Source organism: Gambusia affinis, linkage group LG08 (genome assembly GCF_019740435.1).
Source record: "Gambusia affinis linkage group LG08, SWU_Gaff_1.0, whole genome shotgun sequence".
Taxonomy (NCBI): domain Eukaryota; kingdom Metazoa; phylum Chordata; class Actinopteri; order Cyprinodontiformes; family Poeciliidae; genus Gambusia; species Gambusia affinis.
In genome coordinates this window covers 22382116-22401770 of record NC_057875.1, presented here as the reverse complement: position 1 = coordinate 22401770, position 19655 = coordinate 22382116, and the positions used below count along the sequence as shown (strand labels likewise).

Below are 19655 nucleotides of genomic sequence, written 5' to 3'. Positions count from 1 at the left end.
GTAACAGGTGTCCCCCCCGTTTCAAAACAAGAAATTCACATGAGCAGAAACGAAAGACGGGCAGTGGGTGGGCACTCCAGAGGAAAACAGTAATTATGAAGGATTTATGGCTGACACAGATTCTTGCAGCTGTTTTAGCGTTACACCTTGTGAAAGCCGGTTGTGGCACCAAAACCAATGAAGCTCTGATTAGAAGTAAAGTCTATTTAAAAAACAAAAAAAAAGAAAACGTTCCTAAATTAACCCGTTTGTTTTGAAGTTATACTGGCTTCGTGTCCAGATCGAAGGCGAGGACGAAGGAGGCGAAACGGGAGGTGCAGGTAGCTTCTAAACACAAGTTTGTGTTTCCCAATCGGGAGACGGTTATTACAACATGCCGGCCGACGCCAGTGGGCCGTGACGCAGTCTGAGGGAGGTCTTCAGGGCTTTCAATGTACATCGGTTCAAGATCATTACTCCTCTCTCCAAAACAAAGATGTCTGGGAATGACTAACGCATGCAAACGGCCGTGGTAATGGGCACACAGAGACGGTAAGGTATTTACCTTACCGTACCCAGGAAAGTGAGGGAAATCCTGAGCTGGCCGACTTGAATGGCTGCAGAATGCATTGTTCTATTGTATAGGAATTGTTTTCACCTCAGAATAACCTCATATTGAGGTGAGCCTTACATTCAAAACATCAGAACCGCGGGAGAAAACGGAATGAGCAGCAACGCAGCAGACTTAGGATAAACAGGAGAAATGTCCGTCTTATGGAGTCACAGAAGTCTTTGTAATAGTTTAAGACGTTCCCTCAAACACAAGAACATTAAGCTTTCACTTACTGTAAAGACTGAATAAATAATCTAAGTAAAACGTGTCAAGAATGCTACAGGATCGAAGGAACATTGAATGTTTTACCTTTTTTATTCCTTTGACAAATTAATCGTGAACGATCAAATTTGACCTGTTTGACAATAAACATATACAAAGAAACCTTTGATGTTAAAGTGAAAACTGATTTTTACAAACATAATGAAACTTAAATAAATAAAAAAGTGATATAAAATACATGATTGCATATATATATTTACACCATTTAAAGTGACTGACCTGATTAAACAAAGGTCCAGCCAACTGGAGATACTAATCTCTCACAGTGAGTGGAATGGAGGTCACTTGAGTGCAGTGGCTGTGTCCTATGTGACTGTAATGCAGATTGATATATATATATATAGAGTTAATCACTGGTTAACTCTATATTAACTGGTTAATCACTGGTTAATCAGTGTTCCTGCTCATCATGAAAGCATGAAAACAAAAGAACACAAAGCAAATCAGAGAAAATGTTACTGAAAAGTGATGGGAAGGTTTTCCTGTTGCCTATTTTTATTTAATTGTCATTATTTTCTAGAAATCCGTTTTCACTTTGACATTAATACATTTGTTTTGTTGTAAAAGCATTAAAAAGAGAAGAGCTCATAAAACCATACCGGTTTTGCTGGAGGAGGACCGACGCTCTAAAGTACAGCACAACTGTAACTATTAAAATTATAGCCTTGGCAGTCTTTTTTTTTATTATTGTTGTCATAAATAAGACATTGCTCAATATAACCATCTGATATTTTATCAAATGTTTGACATGCAATCTTAACGTAAGGTTGTCATCCAGCCAAATCCCCTAATATTTCCAGGGAAATGTTCTTAAGTTAGCTTCTCCTCGGCGTGCAAAACCACAAATGCTATCCAGAGGTTCGGGAGCAACATTAATTTAGCTTTATTACAATTAAGAACACGTGTTAATTCAAATAGTGATGCCTGCTGGAGCTGGCAGGCGAATACAAGCTCATCAACTCGCTCCGAAGAGCACAACCACATGAATTAAATACGACGGTGTCATCAGCATAAAGGCGAACTCAGACTGAAGAGACACGGTGATCCCAATGTTAATGATAACAAAGTAAAATAGCACAGCTTTAAATAGAGCCTCTAAAACTCTAAAACTCTAAAACTTTTTATGTTTCAACTCCTCAATTGTCATAATAAAAAAGCTCAAACACTGTTGTTTCTTTAGCGAGCAAACAGTCATACTTTATGTATACATCCTGTCCAAATGTCCCTCCTTCTGTGTTGCGATATAGTTTCATGAAGACCAATGCATAATGTTCTCTAGAGCAGCTTGAAGCCCCCATCTTGATACCTGATATCCAAAACGAGGCTGGGCTGGGCAAACACCAACTACCTCCTTTATTATCGGGTGGTTAATATCTTTTGCTTAGACTACTTGCTACAATCCAGACAAGATCTAATCTTCCTACTTGGCTGGTTCACGCTCTGGATGAAGTCCAGCATATTTTCTCTCCTCCTTCCTGAGTTCCTCTCATCCACTATCAGGCCCACTTGAGAAGTCTTACTTTATAGCCTAACGTTATCAACCCACCCGTTCCCTCCACCTCGGTTAGTATTCTTCAGGTTTGCCACAGAGAAAGCATCGTCCACTTAACAGGTCGCCTCAAGCAGCGTTGACATCACAATTCGCTCTCTTCCTGTTTTGGTTTTGCCTCGCTGCAAAAACTTCTTGCTCTTTAGCTTCAGTTAAGATCTGGTCATCTATGTAGCACAATTAAGCATTTCATTCTTAGAACAGCAGAATGGGTGGACCAGTGTGACACAATAAGTTAAGAAAAATAATAATGAGTGATAAATGCCGGTAAGGTCAGGACAAAAAAACCTCCACCACACTCACTCGTCCGACAGCATCGACAAGATGGCAAAATCAAATCAGTTCTCCGCTTCTGAACACCCAAAGTAATCTGATCAGTCTCGCTTTAAGTCAAAACACACACACTGTGGCGTGCCTACCTTATCTTCCATTCTGATCATGCGTGCTCCAATGGTTGGGTACTCTTTATCTTCTCCCTTTCCTAGTGAATTGGAAGAAAAGGGGGGAGAAAAACATTCAGAAAACACTTGATAGCTTAACTAACGTTACTTGATGACAAATCTCAAGATAAACCTTGGCATTTATCCATAAGAGATGAAAACAGATGTGGAGGCAGAATGCATTTGCGAATGAACATATTTGTTTTTATGGAGCTCAGAAGACTCCAAACTGTAATTACCATCATCCGCTGGCACCAGTGAATGACAGGTAAGGGCATGAGTAGGAGGAAGTACATTAAATAATTGATTGCTTACACGGTCTGTACCTGAATAGGACAGCTCGTTATTTCTGAAAAAATTAGGAACCGTAGAAATCAATGAATTACATTCAATCATATCACCTCGCTGTTTTATATCAGTCACTCTGACCGGAAAGATTTTGCATGTTCCCTTCCTGGCACACGCTTGTGGACTGGCGTCTATCTCCATTTTCCATGTCAAAACTCAATAAGACCCCAGCATGAGTGTGTCAGTGGAGTCCGCCATATTCCTGGCAGTTCTGCTACGAGATTGAATATGTCAGATAAATATGTGAGATAGATTCTAGATAATGTTCTTTTTCATTTGGTGCTATAATTTCACATTTACAAACTCAACTTTTCGAATCTTGGATTTTCGGTCTTAGAAACGAAGCCAAACTGGTAACACTTCAATTGACAGAGTGTTCATAAGATTGACACTGTTATGAAGATGAAGGAGTCTATGAATGTTTGACTTTTGTCATGAAGTGTCATTCGGTAAATAACGACACTTTTAATGCAAAGTTCCACTAAAACTTGTATTAAAAGTCCATTAAAATGGTCAACTTTACATTAAAAGTGTCATTATTTACTGAAAGACTCTACATGACAACATTCCTAAAGACTCCTTCATGTTTATGACAGGTATTATGTCATATTTATGACGGTGTCATGTCAGTCTTTTGCACACACCATCAAATAAGGTGTTACTGAAACAATTAACGACATTGTTTTATGACAATGTCATTTAATAATGACACTGTCTTTCTCTCAGTCTTTCTCTCTCTGACTGCATTCTCAATCTTCAACAGAAACTGACCACTTAAAATAGCCAGACAAAAATAAATTGGATATACACCTCTGTCTTTGCGGGTTCACAGCACAGATAAATATGCTGTTACAGGTGGATAAGGTTCATAAAACTTCGGTAAACTAATATTCTTTGGAGATTTAATCTTCATGATGGCAGCAGACAGTTTATCCCAGATTAGCTGTTAGCTAGTCATTTGTTTGGCTAATTTGGATTTATACAAAACGGAGAGCAAGCAAGAGTTCGGCCTCACAGGTAACATACTAACCTCACTTTAAAAATCCTGAACTCTCTCCTTAATTTTTGTTAACTTTGTCAGCATTGCATGTTTGGTCATGTCAACACATTTCGTGTCGGATCGAGAAGCCACCGTTTCATCTTTCGCTTCGCTCCTGTTCAGTTTAGGTTCTGTTTGTCTCTGGTCAGCGGCGACGTTAGCAGACCAGGAAGCTCCGGTAGCAGTGGATGCAACCGACGGGACCGCTTAGACAGCTTGAAACTAATGCAACAAACGACTGTTTGTAAGTCGTCTGACAGGAATTTACGCAAAGGTGCCAATAAATGGCGGCACACGGTCCAACGAGCCGCGGTGAACAAATTCGAGCGCTTATAAACACAAAAACACCCGTCCAAATAGAGCCGGGAGCGCAAACATTACGGTTCTCTTGTATTTAGTCTGGTGGTGCTTGAGCATGTGCGAGTTATAAACACAGAGGTGGAGCGGAGGAGTGATGGTTGTCTGTCACATCCAGCCTGTTTCCGCGGTGTTTACCTGGCAAAAACATTCCTGGCTTCCCGAGGGTGCCATCCAGCCTGACGGAGAGCAGATAAAAACAGAGAAAAGTTAAAAACAGATGCAGCAGAGATTAATCTGGCCGGACAGCTTGTTATGGTAACTGTTAAACAAGGAAGAAACACAAGACAAACGGATTCATCTTTACACGAAAATACAGTAATGAAGTGCAGTAGAAATCCTCCCCACCCTACAGGGGAGATCTGGAAATCAAAGTGAGTAAATAACATATTATTTAGTAGCTTCTTTATTTGTGTTGATCCACAACAAACTTGCTTCACTCTTTCTTTTAAGATAATTATTTTAGTAATAGGCGATTGTGGTGAAATCAGTGGTAGCTTTTTATGTACGTTTTAGATCACTTAAAGTCGGTCTGCCACTTAATGGAAAACATCTAAATAATTATTTTGAACTCTACTCAAAGTATCAACAATCTTCTGCCTTATTTATCATTGCTTTCTGTTTGAAACTTAACATTTATGGGATCACTAACAAACACTGTCAGTGACACTGTCATTTATCAAAAACATTAAAAATACAACAAATTATGCCAAATACTATGAGGACATATTCAGTAAAAGTTTTACATTTCTCACTACTCATGTCGTCGTTTTATTTTGTATCTCATCTGTGTTGTTTTCCAAATGTATTTTGGGATTTTTTTGTCTTAAATTGATATTATTCCGTCTCTGAATATTACGCTGAAACATCCTCCATCTTACAAATAAGTGCAGAAAAATGAAACTTTAATTGATGTTTGTTAATTCAGCCATGGTTAAAGATAACATAAGAAATAACATTGCCATAATTATTGACCTCAAACCACACTAAGCATTTTTTATTATTTTTTGGATTGTTCACTTTAAAGCTGCAGTATGTAACTTTTATTTTAAAAACACATTTTTTTTTTTTTTTACAGATTTGTTAAAATTTCAGTGTGGTGTCAGTACAGTATGAGACAATTGATCTGTGAAAATATGGAGCTTCCCCGTCTCCTCCCAGTGCTCCCAGCGCTACCTGCAGAAATACACCACTCAGTCAGAAACAACCAATCAGAGTCAGGGGGAGGGTCTTAGGCCTGTCAATCATGCTAGATTACACGCTTTCCAAAATTTCTCTAGAAAAATAATGACTGACGATTTTGATGATTGCATTTAACAAAATATAATGTTTATTGCTTGTTTCATAATTGCGAAACACTTTATGAAAGTGCCTTGTTGATGAAATGTGCTTTAAAAATAAACTTGACTAAGTTTCCATAGCAACCATTTTTTTAATGTGTGTTTTTTTTTTTACATTTTCATCAGGAGTGCCAACATTGTGATGCTTGCTGTAAAGAAACTTTACTTCTTTTTTTTTCCACGAAAAAGCAGAACTTTACTGTTCCTATCGAATATATTTACGAGAGTGATAGCAGGTTGTACTCGCAACATATATTTTCTAATTGTTTACATGACTTTAAGCATTTCTTTTCACTATAAAATATTGAGGAAAGGTGCTAAAAACCCATGCAAACATCTATGGGGTATCAGAATAAGAAACAGGACAAAACAAACAAAGTCGAGGCGTCCACCTTCTCTGCAGCTCCTTGATGCGAACCATCATGTTGAGGTGACCCTGGGAATACTGCTCGATCACGTCTCGCACATCGTAGGGCTTCCGAGCTTGCTGCGGATCCACGCACACGCACATACGCGCACGTCAGCGCAAGACAAACACACGCACACACACACGCACACGGTGGGACACAAAGCCATTGTCAATCACAACCTCTTGTTGCTCGGTCCCCTGAAAACATCCCCCAACCCCCGTGGGTGCAAAGAGTTCATTGTGAGCTCAATGTGTGTTTTGCGTGTGCGTGAGCATGCATGGGTGTGCACATATATGCTGGAGTGCGTGTGTGTGTATGTGCACAGAGAGGCGCATGGTCATGTAGAGAGCGATCGTGTTAAGGTCCTTTCACAGCTTTGTGTGGTGTGACGTTGACACAGGGGGTATCAGAATGAACCCACTGAACCCTTTAGGGTATCCCTGCTAGACACACTATAGTCTGTACAGCTGAGATCACTTAGCCCGTAATTGGAAACATGCAAAACACCTGAAAAAAAACTCTGATGGGGAACTTTGACGAACTTTTACTACAGATAAATATGTTTAATAGCACATGTTGCTGCAGGTTTTTCTTAAAGATGATAAATGCGTTATGACTATAAACACAGACAGGCTAATTTTTCACGAATTAGAACTTTACGCTGAATTACTGAACCCTACAAGAGACAAAACAGGAAAAAAAAAAAAACCACTTCCACAATATCTCTGGAAAAGTTTCCAAGATCCCCAAGTTATTTCAGCAAGTTCCAGCGAAATTTGTGCAAGTTAATTGTGTGAGACCAACTAAACGTTTTTTGGAAGATTCTAAGTTTCTTCGGTGAATTCGGGCAAAGACTTTGTGAGAGCCGACAAACGCTTAGCAAGATTCCAAGTTTCTTCAGCAAATTCAAGGAAGGATATTTGTAAGATCCCAAGTTATTTTTTGTGAGATCCTGCAAAGGTTTTTTTCAAGAGTCCAAGTCACTTTAACAAGTTCCAGTGAATGTTTTCTGGGAACCCAACTTGCTTTAGTGAGATCCTGTATAAGTTGTGCTAAAGTCCAAGAAGCACTTGCGAGATCTTATGAAGGGTTTGCTAGACTGTTGAAGGTTCTGGAGAGTCTGAGTTACTTTTACCAGGTAGAGCACAAATTTAACAAAACTTCAAGTTATTTTTGCAACTCCCCCCCCCCAATTTCCTTCAAAGGTTTTTAAGAGACAATTTGCGAAACCCCTCAGTGAATTCTGCAAAGGTTTAGGAAACCCCTGAATGACTTGTTGCATTTTTATTTTGCAAGAGTATCTAGCTGGAGACCATTTGAAAATCCTGCACTGTAGATACTGCAAGTACCTCCTCTACAGGAAGTTGAAATGTTAGGGAATATCCTGCAGTTTCCTGTTATTATCTCAACTTCATTCCTGTGAAAATAACAAAAATTAAAACTAAAATATTGGAAATTGGAGATGATTTATGTAATTTATAAGTTAGCTACTGACTTACACACGATGATTTTATGTAATACAGTTAATTAGATATTTGTATCATATTGAGGTTTTTGTGCATGTTTCATTTATTTGGACATCAGAAGAGTGGCGTCATTGAATAGTTTTCATAAAGTGACGATCACATTTTCCAGAAGAAGATTCTCTGTTCTTGCAAGATGAAAACTTTTACTGGATCTTTTTTTTTTATTATTATTATTATTATTATTTCTCAAACGTCTTTAGTGGGGCTCAGTGTTTGGACACAAACACGCTCCTCTTCCTCTTCATGCATAACACACTGCTTCCACTCAGAGCCTGACCTTCTCATCTGCCATTCCTCTAACTCCGTTTCCCCCTCTCAGGATTTCTTTTTCATATTACCTGAAATTTCCTCCTGGCCACGAAGTACTGCATTCTGCGCAGGACTTTCACAGCAGACCTCTGGGCATGGGATAACCTGGGATGAAAAATGAGACGGAATAAGGTTACAAAGCAAGAGACCGTCGCTCAGGAAGAGCTCAGGTGTAGAATTAAGATGAAAAATAAATGCACACACTTGGGCTCGACTTGAACATATCCGGCTGCGATTTAAGCGTCTGCAGGTATTTCATGGACCGTGCAGCGGTCAACATAAGGCAACATAAGGATTAAAATTACTGTGTACACTGCAGCTCCAGCCTCCTCGTCCCGATCGTTGAACCTGACCCTTTAGGTCACGGCATTAAATCTGCAACCTTATGCAGAGTGAAAGAGAAGCAAAACAGATTCCATCTGCACCGCAAAGGGTCCAAGAAAACACAAGTCCCTGAGGTCAGAGCCGCACATCTGTGTCAACACGAAAGACAGCCCAATGCTGGGGATCTGTGGAACACTGAAATTAAAACTAGTGGATGTAAACAACACACACACACACACGCACACCCACACACCGACATGCAGTCATACTTGCATGCCACGATGGCTTCCTTGCATGCAATTCAGTTTATTTTTTCAACAGAGGGCCGTTTGGCTTACTCGTAGCGAATCACCTGACTGTGCAAAAAGCCGCCTGCTGAACAGAAGGGGAAAAAAAAGTCAAATGTGACGTAGAAGACTGTAAAACACATCCGGTGTTACGAAAGCCGCACAGAGCTTCACAACTGGACGAGTTCCAGTTTGATTTGCCCCGAAACTCGAATGTAAAACCTCTTTCAGACCAGTCAGAACCAATGAGCAGCGACTACACATCCGGTCATTATGCAAACTGATAACAATGCTCTTCAGTGTTGACACAATTACTGAGGGAAGATTTCAAAGCTAGCGGGTAAAGGCGGTTCATTTATATTGTGACTGGAAGGAAGCAGTGTTGCCAATTTTGAGATGACGTTGCTACAGTTAGCGGCAACAAAATCACCCTACAATCACTCCTCGGTCAAAAATGCACAACTATTTTGCTGCTGTTATGAAAGACGTTCGGAGACGCTGGTGTGAAAGTCTTGTCGCTGTAACAAATTTTACTGGATGATGAATTTTCCAAGAAATTGCTGCGTTAACGGTGTTATTTTGTGACCGTTTTTAAGTAACATAGTGTCGTAATAACTCCAGTTCGCCCTCTCAAAGACAAAGTACGCTCTCAATCTGAACAGAAAACGCCACACTGGAACTGGAAATAATTTTGGAGGGTTTAAACTGTGTCATGGAACATGCTAGAGTTACAGAAAAACATACAATCTCTAGGATACACACACACAGAGTGCTGTTTCAGTAATGCTAACCATGCTAAACGCTAACATAAGATACTAAAGCCCTTTTCTCACAGTTATAGCATTGAGAACGAAAAATAGCACAACATGTTAAATATGTACATATAAATATATAATAATACACCTAATAAATGAGTGGGTAAGTGTGTTTGAGGTTTTCCTCGTGTCTGCAGGTGGAGTGACGTTCCGCTCCATCGAAAAGCACCTCCAGCTGTAAATGAATCACCTCATTCTTGTGTTCAAGCCTGTGCTTTGTATGCATGTGGGTCTCCGCGCTGTCGTGCGCACCTCTCACGCAATGTGCCGGTTGCAGCAGACACACACACACACACACACACACACCCTCACGCGCACGCACACACGCCAAGCTGACACAAGGAAACACATGGCTTCCACCCTCCTCCCCAAATAAGGTCTTCTGTGGAGTCAACAAGTCGCTTTGAGGTCTTAATTAGGGAAAAGGGGACGACAAAAAGACTCAAGAGACAATATGTTGACAGTGGACCATAAAACGTGAACATCATAGAGCGATGGGTCGCACGGGGGGTTTTTGGGGGGATTTTTTGAGGAAAATACACTCAAACAATACCAAACATAAAGAGGGGGAGGTCCTAATATGGAAAAAAAAAGGACACGGACCACCCACTCCTCACTCTTTTCTGTGTCGACAGTGAGAGATATGTGTGTTGTCTTTCTTGCGTTCTGTGTGACTTGGACATTCTGGTGTTATTGGTGGGGGAGCGGAGGGACAGGGGGGGGAGAACATGTGTAGGAAACAAAAAACATGTGGGGCTCGGATGCTTGTACAACTCCCTCCTCGCCCTCCTCCCATTTCCTGCAAATTAAACAAATGCACACACATGTTTGGAGGACAAGTGTGATAAAACGAGAACGCTGAGCGGGTCTGGTCTACAGCGCCGACTCCAGCACACATTTGGCGCGCAGAGAAGCCAAACAAGCCCCGCGTCTCTGTGCTGGTGCAACAACTGCTGACTCGGCGTCTTGAGCCATCGCCCCGAGCCTCCGTGTTTGTTCGTTTGCGCTGCAGAAGGTTCGATCCGCAGACATGGGTTGGGGATTCCTCTCAAGCTCAGACATCCCCCCCCTACAACGACTCCAATATACCTTCCACTGTTCTGGTTCAGGGCAGCGGTCTGTATTTTAATACACAGGATTAAACGCACCTTCCTCAGCTCCCGTCTCCGTAGACGCACCATTTTTCATCTGGTCCAATGTGGAAGCCATCTCTAAGCTCGGTAGCCGCTAAAGCTCTTAATTATCCCCCCAAAAAAACTGTGACTGATTTACCCCCATGGCTTCTTCTTGACCCCCCGTTTTTAATATACTGTCTCCTTTTTCATTTTCAGATGGTCACTTTGGAGATCTCAGAGTTGTCAGTGGCAACTCTCTCCACTCCCTCGCCCCCTCCAAAAGCCCCCAGGCTCTCTTTTTGGCAGGGGACTGTCAAATATCCTGTGCTTCCATGGTGCACAGCAATAACCTTAAAAACAAGTGGCCTCAGACATCAGTGTGGAACGGTCAGGGCCCAGAAAGACTGCCGCAGTGTGTTTGTCTCTGCGCTGATGTGTCTGTGACAGATAAGCGTGATAGAGGGTACTTTGGTCTGTCAGAAAGATGTGCTTTTTCTCTGTTCTTCACAAAACTAGGCAGCTTTCCATCATATCTTTGGGAGATAAGAACTGTTTGTTTTAAGTGAAGAAATGCCAGAGGGTGACGTGGCTGGAGACATACCCTAACAGATTAATGGCAACGAGGATCTGAAATAAGTAAGATAGATGATATTATAGCCTGAAGGTGAATAATAACAATAAAGCTTTGCACATCTTGGAGACTTTGTTTTGTTTTATTCATTTTTGACCGTTTGTCTTTGCAAAATAGCTCACGTTTGGTCAGATTGGATGGAGAGAATTTGCCTATAGCGTTTCAAGTTCAGCCAAGATTCTTAACTGGATTTGGGTGTGTACTTTGACTGGTCCACTTAAATATGCTTTGATCTCGGGCTGGTGGAGTAAGAGTAACAGATGGAAGCACTCCTTTGTACCTACCGCAATCGGATCTCCACGTTTGTGAGTTTTTAAACTCCATCTTATTTATGTATGAATTGCTGCTTGTGTGTTTTGTATGTTTGTAACGTCGTCTGTGAGGTTTTTTTTGTTGTTGTTTTTGTATGTTCGAAATCCCTGGATGCGAAACCAATTTCCTCCCCGAAAGTGAATAAAGATGCTGGACTAATAATATCAATACCTGTCGTAATTGATTACATGATCAACATCAATAGAAAATTCTCTAAATGTGAGAGTACTGGGGTCCTTTGGACTTGATAAAACGCTACACAATTACAAGCCAATTACCATAACGCATTCACTCTTTTTGGCTACCTAGCAACAATCTGTTGTGTGACATGCGCAGCAGCAGTTTCATGTTGTAGTGGACGATTTTAATATGACAAAAGGTAAAATAAAAGTTACAGATGTGCAAAGTTTGGACAGGTCTCTTCCTCTTCTTTTTATTATCTCATTTGGATTGTAAAATACTAAACAAAACGGCAACAAAAAACCCCACAAAAGACTTCCATACAGGGTGATGCTGCTGTTTAACAAAACAGTATTCATTCAGTATCCACTATTCAGCCATGAATGGTCTGATCGGGACATACGTGGAGCATTAGGAGTCACCAAGCCACATCAAAGTCAAAGAGCCCCCGTTTGATGCACGCGGCCGCAAACACACAAAAGACGAGAAATATTGTACGCTCAGGATTAGATGTGCTGCATTTTACTCTCAAACCTGCAGAAGAACCAACTTGCAAAAGAACGACGGCAAGTAAAAGGGAATCTTATAAAATATCAACAGCCGAAAACAAAAATAAAGGAAAAAGAAATAAAATCTGTATAAATCCTGTTGTTTCAATGAGACAGAAAATCAGAGGAGATGAAAACTCTGTCCTAACATGCAGACTAAACACGGCAGGGAGGTGCACAACTAACAAAAGAGCCAATTACTGCTGAATTCCTCTCGACTCTGTGCTCCAGTGTGGATCTCTCATCTCTATCAGAGCGTTGATGAGATCTGACACTCCGAAATCTCTGTTTCAACTCATGTTTTACTAGAAGTACCTGTTTCAATCTGAATGAAAATGACGCTAAAATAAGAAGAAATACATACCGTTGAGGGATTTTGTTTGCATTAAAAAAAAAAAGGTAAAAGATCAGTGTGTGACAATGGTTTCCATGGAGATAAAACTAGTAAAACATGAGGCTTAGTGTTACAGAGCTTAAAGAGAAGGGCGTGGAGTTACGTTGCCCTCTAAGTGGTTCCTAATTAGAGAGATGGAGCGCTGGATAATTTAGTGGTTATTACCCCCATGTTAGACTTTCTGGTCTAAATGTTATGCCTAGTCTGTGCCAGTAACTTCTTTTTTTACTACTTGGTGATAATATCACGTGTTACCCCCATTAATTTGGCTCCTTTTTATTCAGGTTGCTAAGCTGGTGGTCTGACGTTCCCTTCAGTCCTGATGGAAGGACTTAAGATGCAGGTAGCCATTAGACCACATCAAGGATTTGAAACCAGGCAGACCCATCAGCTGCAAGCCCACTCCCACACCTGTCTCTTATTACGGATTAGAGATCATTAATTAAGGCTCTGAAAGTACTTCATCTGGACTGAAAAGAAGGAGAAATTACTTCTGCAAACTGAGGTGGAATACTGAAGTTAATTATAGCAACAACCAGAGCATGTCTCTTTAACTTAATCTGTCTCGTTATTCAGATGGGCTACGTTGACATTCGTGTGTTTCAGTAGTATTGAGGAGAAACGTAACAGTTGCAAACTGAAAGAAAAGAAGAAGAAAAAAAAAGGCTGAAGTTTTACATTTTAGGATGCCAGTCATCTGCTTCCAGTTGTAAAAAAAAACAACAAAAACAAATGGTTGCCACGGTTATGCATCGCAAAAACTATCCTAAAGTGAAAAACAGTAAGGCCAGCTGCAGAGCATCCAAAACCGCAGGGGGTAATTGTCCAAAACAAAACAAAGTCAATCCAAAAAGGATAAAAACTGCCACATACAGTCAGGAGTAACTGTAGAACCAATAGATTCATATTACCTTTTATATTGTAAACATTTCCTCATAGTTTCCCACTTTGCATTTCACACTTTGAAGATCAATTTGCTTAATGAAAACACAGCAATTAAAAAAACAACAACTTTGATGTTAAGTTTTGTGCGCTAGAACGAGGCAGGGGGTTTTTTCTCTTTTTTTTTTGGCTATACTGAAATTGGTTTATTTTGCATAATTGCACTGGAAGCAGTTTTAAATTTTGTTTGCATCACGAGTCACAAGATCAACGGGATGTTTCCACTGGTGCACACCACAAAGAAGACGACAGGAAGCAGTTGGAGGATTTTTAAATGACTTATTGTCACGCAAACAAACTAAATAAATGAGAAACGCATGAATGCGTTTCTCATTTAACGGAAGCATCGCTACTGCGACATTAGCGGAATATCGACGAAGTTTTGCACACATTCAAAATGGAGAGCCAGCTGATGTCACACAGATTTCCAACGAGTTCAGTCAATGCACACTGGGCTCAAAAGTGTTACGATCTGAGCGAACATGTGGCTGAATCTTTAAGAGATTTGGAGGGGAACCGGCTTCCAGAGCTGCTGGACGGGGGAAAGGTGGCAAGGAAGGATTTATGATTCATGGCCTAATAGGATTTGTTGCTATTTAGCTGGATTAGACGTGTTAGAGAAAGAATCTATTTATTGCCGCCTATCAGGGGGTCCCCCACGCCTCGGTGGGGCGGGGGCAACCTTCGGAGGTTAGGAAAAGCGAGGTGAGGTCAGGTGGTTTGCAAGGACCCTTGTTCTCTTTTCCCTCCCCACCTCCCCTCCTTTCATCCCAGTGTTTTCGGGGATAACCCCTGGCATTAATTCCTCGGGAGCACCAAAGCCACACACACACACACACACGCACACACACACGCACACACACCTCCATTTTCAGTTCCACTACAACCACCGTGTTTGGATTAAACAGGTTTTCTTTCACAGTGTTCTGGTAATCCAAGCACATGAGCCCAGCGGTTGGTCAGGCCAACACACATGACTGTTCATGAGCGGTTTTGTGCGCGTCTGCATGTCAAGGCACAATTAGCGCCACCTTAGACTTCGTGGAGCAAGGGCCAGCGAGAGGCTCTGCCTGCCTTAATCCTGCCAGTGGGGAGAATGGAAAGAAGAAGAGGAAGGAGAAAACAGAGAAAGAAAGGAAGACGTGAAGGGTGACCTTAAGCAAACGGGCTTCCCCTTCATAAGCCAATGGCTTTAGATTATAAAACTGAGCTCCTTGACAAAAGAGCATTATTCTCTCATTCATGTGTGGCATATGGGGCTACAGTGGGGAGGGACTGGCGCTAAAAAAACTGACGTTTAATTGGGTTTTTCTACTGCAGTTTGTCGTTTGAAGACGGGGGAACGTATAAAGGAAGAGGAACAAAATGGTAAAATGAACAATATAATCAGTCCAGCAGAGTTTGAGTGAGCGAGGTCCGGAGGAGAAGTGACAGAGTTACGGGTTCGAGGGATGCAAACGTTTGCTCTGTTTTTGATAAGAGTCGTCCTGAGAAGCAGACGTGTTAGTGACCCAGACAGTCCAAACGTGGGACACACGGTGTGGTGCGTCTTGTTTACGACGGCAGTAATATTCTATTCTATTACCTACAACATAAGTAATGGTTCACCATGTATTCAGATTCAGATGTTCTACAGATGTGCTACTGGGATACAAATTATGCAAAACAAATATATTTGATGCAACATGTGTTTAAGATGTCCATTTTTTTTTCCCTTTCGTCATATGTTTGCATAAAAAGAACAATAAAATACACCAAAACAATATTTCTATGTTATACTGGATAGTGAGAGAGAGAGTTAGGGAGGTGGAGAGATTATAAATAGCAAGCAGATTTATGGTCACATAAGAGGCTGTGAATAACTTGGCAAAGTTGCTTTAATATCCCCTTGTTCAACGCTTCGAGGGTTTGGGCCCTCTGCTTCTGAGAAACGATCGGTTCCTGGAGTCGTGGACTCTGCTAAGTTTTTCGATTTTACCCAATCGCTAACATTTGGCAATGCACTAATTGGACACTATGAAGCTGACCAGAAATTGCCAGGGCTGTAAACACCCATCGTCCACTGCAAAGAGAGAAGTGCCGAGCCAAACGGTATGGCCGTTAACATTCATTCAAAATTTGGAGGTGTGTCCAACACGGACTAAACGGCTTCGTTCACTAAATCCGCTGCCACTGCTAAAACTACAGGCAGACTACATTTCTAAAAACAGCACAGAAAACTGACGTTGTCGTTCACAACTTCTCCTTCTGTCCACCGCCAAATTCTGCTGGAGAAATCCAAGCGAATGGAGAAAATTCCAGACGGCGCACTGGAGAGAGATGAGAATCAAGCGGCATTGCGTAGCTGACAGAGAAGCAGTGAGGCGAAGTCCAAAGGAGGCTTCATAGCTAAATTTCAGAATAGATTATTTCTTATTGATTTTCAACTCAAGAGTAAATAATCTCTTGAGTTATTTACTTTTAAAATTTTTTTGTTTAATATTTGAAGATGCACAAAACATATTTTAGGATCGCCACAGACAAGATCTTACTGATGTAAGTTTGAGCACTTACATGAATTCTTCTGTACGTTTAGCAGCAAACAGATCCACGTTCACGCTTAGAGTAACACGCAGTCTCTCAAAAGTTCCACTTGCAGACAAATTACAATGAGTCTTCTTACCACTGCCAGGCAGTTCCTGCCAACCGCCAGCTGAGGATTGTAAGGAAGACATTTACATTGCAAGATCCCATTTTCATTTATTTATTTCTTTATTTTCCATTATGTTAACTTTTTCTCAAACACCAAAAAAGACCACTTTGGATTCTGACAATATCAGTAAAGGGACCGGTTTATCAGTTCTTATGTTTGCCCACAGAAAGAACAGCCAGACTGTTTTTGCTGACTCCAGGCTAAGATCACATTTGTTTTGACAGTGTAAACAGTCCCAGTCATTGGGGGCTGGAGGAGAGGAGACCAGCGCGCTCAGGGTCGTCTCCGTCTGGTCAGACCGACCTTCTTAATGTGAGTGGGGGAGTGGGGTCGGCTAAATTATAAGAGCCTGTCACGGCTTTAAGATCTTCTGAAATTGAAATGCGCTCGGTTTTAGCGCCCCTCATCATAGCACTGCGATATCTAAGAGCTATTGGGCAGCTGTGTCAACATTTGAAGTTTTGTTTGAGGCCTTCGGGCAAGGCTGTTATCTAAAACCAAGTGTCACTGTAAAAGGCAAATATCTCCGCTTGTCCCATTAAAAGCGATCATGGCCGCAGAAGGAAGTGCGTCTGTCAAAAGCGCCACAGTTGATTCTGGGGCGCTTCTCGTTGATTTGACTTTCTTTTTGAGGTTGAGTTCCAAAACGACGGGACGTTTAGTTACACTGGGAGGGCAAACCGAGACCAGGAAAATGCGAGGAAAAGAGCTGGGAAGCAACCTGGCTGCCCAACCTTAAAGCAACACGAACTCAAGCTTCCAGTTCTGAAGCCCACCAAAGGCAACGTTTTAAAGTATCCAAAAGATGGATCAAAAAAATTCAAAAAGACAAACATTAAGAACAAGAGAACATGAAAATAGTTTCCAAAATAAAAATATGCACAAGAAGTCGTCACTACAAAAGAATGGCCTATATTGATTCATATATTACAATATTATCAATCCTGTGACAAATTATCGTCCAACAAACAGTTTTGACAAATAACACAGCCTCGGCCCGATGACTAAAGTGTAGCTCCGCCGCTGCTTGTGCCGTCACAAAACTTAAAAAGATTCAGAGGGTAACAAATTTTTTGGAAGACACTGTAAAAAAAAAAAGCCATAGCTTGGAGCTATAGGTCAAACATTGCAAACGATGCAACATTGCTACATTATGACATAAGAGATTGTGCAACCTGCTAGCCAGACCAACAATTAAGAGGGAAAACAGCCTGGCAGCACAAACTCCACACCGGCAGACAAAGCAGTGAAGACGTGATGGCTCGTCGCCCGGAATATTAAATAACAGGCTGCAGCTCAGAGACGTTTCTTCGTCACGTCCCTAAGCAGACTTCACATCACGTAATTTATCCGTCAACCAATCGCAACGCAACAGCCACGTTCATGTAAAAACTGAAAGAAAAAAAAAACCCCGAAGGAAACAACTTCCTGGCCAAATAACAGAGGAAGGAGTATACCGGGTGTTCATCCTGTTTTCAAAGAGACCGGTTTTGAGAGCCGTTATCTGAGGAGAGGCGCTGGGAACAGGGTGCTAAACCATAATTGGAGGCTTGTCCGCGGCCAATTTTTCAGGGCAAATTACCAACGCATGGGTTAGATTGCTGGAACCGAGCAGCGGGATCTCTGACGAGCCAGCGCGGTGCGCTAACAGAAATCACTTAGTTCGCTGAAAACGGCGTAATAGATGGAGCCCTCCTGCTGCAGCAGCAGCAGCAGCAGCTGCTGCTGCGTTAAACCTGCTGAGTCAGCGCAGAGGCAGGTAGCGCGGACGGAGCGTGCCGCCATCTGCACGTGAAGCGTTTACATGTGTGTGGCTTTCGCTGGAACCTGCAACAAAAACGCCCGGAGAAATGTGGAGGGAGTGCGTGAGACTCTGACATCTCAGTTTGGGGCCACCTCTCTCTGCCTAACACCCCCCAACTCCTCAGAGGCCATCTTGTCACTGCGCTCCAAAAATAAAACAAAAAAATAAAACAAAAATAACAAGAAAAGAGAAGGCTGGACATATATCACTCATGTGACGCTAACTTTAGAAACAAAATCATTTCAGGATTTTATTTGTTTTCATACAATGCTGCGCTGAGACGCCACTTCAAAGCCAGCGACTGCGGAGGAAATTGGAATAATTACAAAGCTGTTTGTTGCCATTGTCATTTGTGCAGCGCAGCAAGAATCTGCTGTTTATATTGTGCCAGCATGCGGCTGCCCGCAACTACAGAGCTGAAACCAGGAGGGAGCTAAATCAGGGATCCGAGACTCCGAAATGAAATGTTTTCTGATGAATGACTGCCATAAACAGAAGACAGTCCGGCATAAATCAACGGCACAGATACAATACTTCAACAAAAGAAAGATCATTTCAGCACGAGAGGTTTAATTAGAGATTTTATTACAGAAAAAAAAAACATTAAGGTAATTAAACGCACCAGCCCACGTGTTTTAAAAGAGGAGATGATTTCAGTTGTGGATTTTTTTTTCTTTTTTTAAGGTCCCAGTCACTATGAACTACCACACAAATGGGTTGTGTGTGGGCGTCAACTGGGTCTCAAACAGGTATTAGGAAATCAGTCCAAGCTGCGCAACACATCTCGAACCCATATGGTTCCCACTTGTAATCAATAGTTGGTTTGGATCAAACTTAAATATGCAGTTACCACAGGGCCATAATCCATAAACAATCCAATGTGGGGTCCATTTTTTCAGCATCTGGTCATCTCCTTAAAACATTAGGAGACGTTTTCCCATTCTCCGAATGGTGAAAGGCAAAGTGAAAGGATTACTTGACCTTTCCTCTTTAAGAAACTCATTTGGATTAACCAAAGTCGTTCCATGAAAGGCATTTCTCTCTTCCATAGGCTTCAGGTCCACAGACTTAAGAATCACGCTAAATTTCCCAGTGACAAAATTATTACCTATTTTCAGCCTCCTGGTAGATTCTGGTTTAATATCTCCTGGAATTTTAAAGGTTGAATGTACGTCAACACGACCCCATGACCTTTGGATGAGACACAGACCCACAGCATCGCAGACTCTCCACAGTCAACAGTGTCTTATCTACATAGTGTGGCTCCGGCCAGATGCTCTAGGACTCATCTGACCAATCCAACGCTTAGCTAACCTTACATGTTTACATTTGTGGTGGTAGGACAGGAAGCACACTGGATATGCCTCCCAAACTGGCTGTCATATAGACCTGATTGTCCTTCAGACTCGGTTCGGTTGG

General features: G+C 41.6%; 1 protein-coding gene across 2 annotated transcripts in view; it reads right to left on the bottom strand.

Annotated features, from left to right (window-relative positions):
- Positions 1–19655, bottom strand: part of kcnq1.2 (potassium voltage-gated channel, KQT-like subfamily, member 1.2) — a 201288-nt gene that overhangs the window by 67882 nt on the left and 113751 nt on the right. For both annotated transcript variants that reach the window (XM_044124890.1, XM_044124889.1), the window contains exons 15-18: positions 8222–8297; positions 6340–6434; positions 4746–4786; positions 2843–2904 (exon numbers count right to left, since the gene is read on the bottom strand). In XM_044124890.1, coding sequence (XP_043980825.1) covers positions 2843–2904; positions 4746–4786; positions 6340–6434; positions 8222–8297 — 274 coding nt within the window. The remainder of the gene's footprint in view (positions 1–2842; positions 2905–4745; positions 4787–6339; positions 6435–8221; positions 8298–19655) is intronic.